The sequence below is a fragment of the Rhinopithecus bieti genome, unplaced genomic scaffold (genome assembly GCF_001698545.2).
Source record: "Rhinopithecus bieti isolate Rb0 unplaced genomic scaffold, ASM169854v2 scaffold_13342, whole genome shotgun sequence".
Classification (NCBI taxonomy): Eukaryota; Metazoa; Chordata; class Mammalia; order Primates; family Cercopithecidae; genus Rhinopithecus; species Rhinopithecus bieti.
Window position 1 is genome coordinate 2368353 of NW_016807690.1, and position 1851 is coordinate 2370203.

General features: G+C 50.5%; 1 protein-coding gene across 1 annotated transcript; it reads right to left on the reverse strand.

The window, feature by feature from the left end:
• MRPL51 (mitochondrial ribosomal protein L51) lies at window positions 1–1145 on the reverse strand. The gene is made up of 3 exons (XM_017883331.1): window positions 848–1145; window positions 652–762; window positions 1–263 (listed from the first exon to the last, which is right to left on the reverse strand). The coding sequence occupies exons 1-3, from the start codon at window positions 924–926 to the stop codon at window positions 67–69; spliced, it is 387 nt and encodes a 128-aa protein (XP_017738820.1). The 5' UTR covers window positions 927–1145; the 3' UTR covers window positions 1–66.
• Between the last annotated feature and the right edge of the window lie 706 nt (window positions 1146–1851).

Consider the following 1851-nt stretch of genomic DNA (forward strand, 5'->3'; position numbering starts at 1 on the left):
GAAGAGTACAGTTTCCCTTCTCCAGGGTGACAGATGAGCCTTTTCCGAAGTTCTCAGCTTTCTCTTCTACCGAAACCTCCCACGTCGGTTAAGGTGTTTGTAGAGATAGCGGATGCGTTTATTAAGGTTGTGCAGGTCATCAGCGAACATTCTACTTCCAACCATTTTCTTCTTTCGGATACAACGTTGCAATTCATTCCCTTTCCAACCTCGAAGCCATATGGGCCCCCTGATCAGTTCTTTGGGGTGCTTTTCAAAGTTTCCTGTGTAATGGGAGAGAACACATTAGATCCAAGACAAGAGAACGCATCCTACACCAGCTAAGCTTTCAACCCACAGTTGCATCTTGCTTAGCAGCACCTACAGACAAGACACATCACAGTGCAGAACAATAGCACAGACTCTGGAGCCATACTGCTTGGGGTTAAAATTCTGATACTGTCATTTATTAACTCCTGAAAAATTGTTAATCTTTACTTATGAAGTAAAAATTATATGAGGGTACTCAACAGTGACAAACACAATGTAAACAGCTACATAAGTGTTTGCTCTTACTATTGAGCACAGTACCACTCTCTACACAGGAGAAACAGTCGTTACAGAGTAATTGCTATTCTGAAATTGTGTACCACGTCGAAGGTCAAGTCGTACCCAGGATCCCGATGTTGTCATACACTCCGAACATGGCCCTCTTCTCGTTCCAACGATCAACCACTTTGGGGGGCGGGAGAGTGAGCCTTATACCGATCAATCTAGGCACACCTAGGGATGGGGAAGGGAGGAAATTAATCTGAGCCGCCTATTATACTACGAAGCAGTTATCCGGCTGTCTACATCAGCCACTTACCAAGAGAGAAGGTTCTGCACGCCAGAGGCACCCAGTTCCACAGGCGCCTGCCTGCCCCGGATAAGAGCCTCCCTGCCATTTCTCTAGTCTCCCCGCTTCAACAACACACCAAATAAGTCCAGGAGTGAGGGCCAGAAGTGGCCCTCAAGATGACGACAGGAACCGTCCCCGCTGACTTCACACGAGTACTAACGTGAAGGCAGCCATCTTGGGCCTTACCCAGGTAGCCGTGGGCGCAGGGCCCACCTACGCCCCATCAACTACAGCCACAAGCCCCGCCCCCTGGGTTCCGGCCGGAGGGGCCTCTACCACCCTTCCCGCCTCATTGCTTCCGGTCCGCCCGCCGGAAGTTTTGGAGCGCCGGACGAGCTGAGGTCCGCGACGCGTCGCTAAGATTCCCCAAAACTGAGATTTCAAGAAAATTCACCCTTTCTGCTTTTTTGGCGTCCTTCAACTGTGAAGGAAATGAAGGTTGAGAACCTGGAACCCGCTTCCAAAGACCAAGCCCTTTCTCTGTGCCTAACAACAGTCTTGCGCTGTAGCTGTTTTTTTTTTTTTTTTTTTTTTTTTTTTTTTTTTCCTTTTGTGGAGAACGGGGTCTCGCTGTATTACCCAGGCAGGTCTCGAACTCCTGGGCTCAAGCTATCCTCCCGCCTCTGCCTCCCTGAGAGCTGGGATTACAGGCGTGAGCCACCGCGCCCGGCGGTGTAGCTGTTTTTATTACTCCCATTTTACTACTGGGAAGGAAATTTGAGGCCCTGAAAGTTAAGTGACTTGCTGGACGTCACTTAGCGGAGGAGATGGAGAAACCTGGATTAGAGGCGATGCCTTCTAACTCCCAGAGTGGACTGGCCTCTTTTCCTGCGGGTGACCGAATGATTCACTATTCCAGGGCACTACTGCTGCCCAGCCAGGGACGCGACATCTCTGGCCAGCAGAAATACGGCCTCCTCCCCGCCGACCGGGCAAAGAGGTACCTTGCGAACAAGGAGACATTCGCAGAC

What these genes read in the sequence shown, in the direction of transcription:
- MRPL51 (XM_017883331.1), bottom strand. Translation starts at nt 926, where the DNA reads ATGGCAGGGAGGCTCTTATCCGGGGCAGGCAGGCGCCTGTGGAACTGG. An exon ending in GTGCAGAACCTTCTCTCTTG is followed by an intron (nt 763 to 847) that starts GTAAGTGGCTGA and finishes CCCCATCCCTAG; the next exon opens with GTGTGCCTAGATTGATCGGT. An exon ending in TGACAACATCGGGATCCTGG is followed by an intron (nt 264 to 651) that starts GTACGACTTGAC and finishes CCCATTACACAG; the next exon opens with GAAACTTTGAAAAGCACCCC.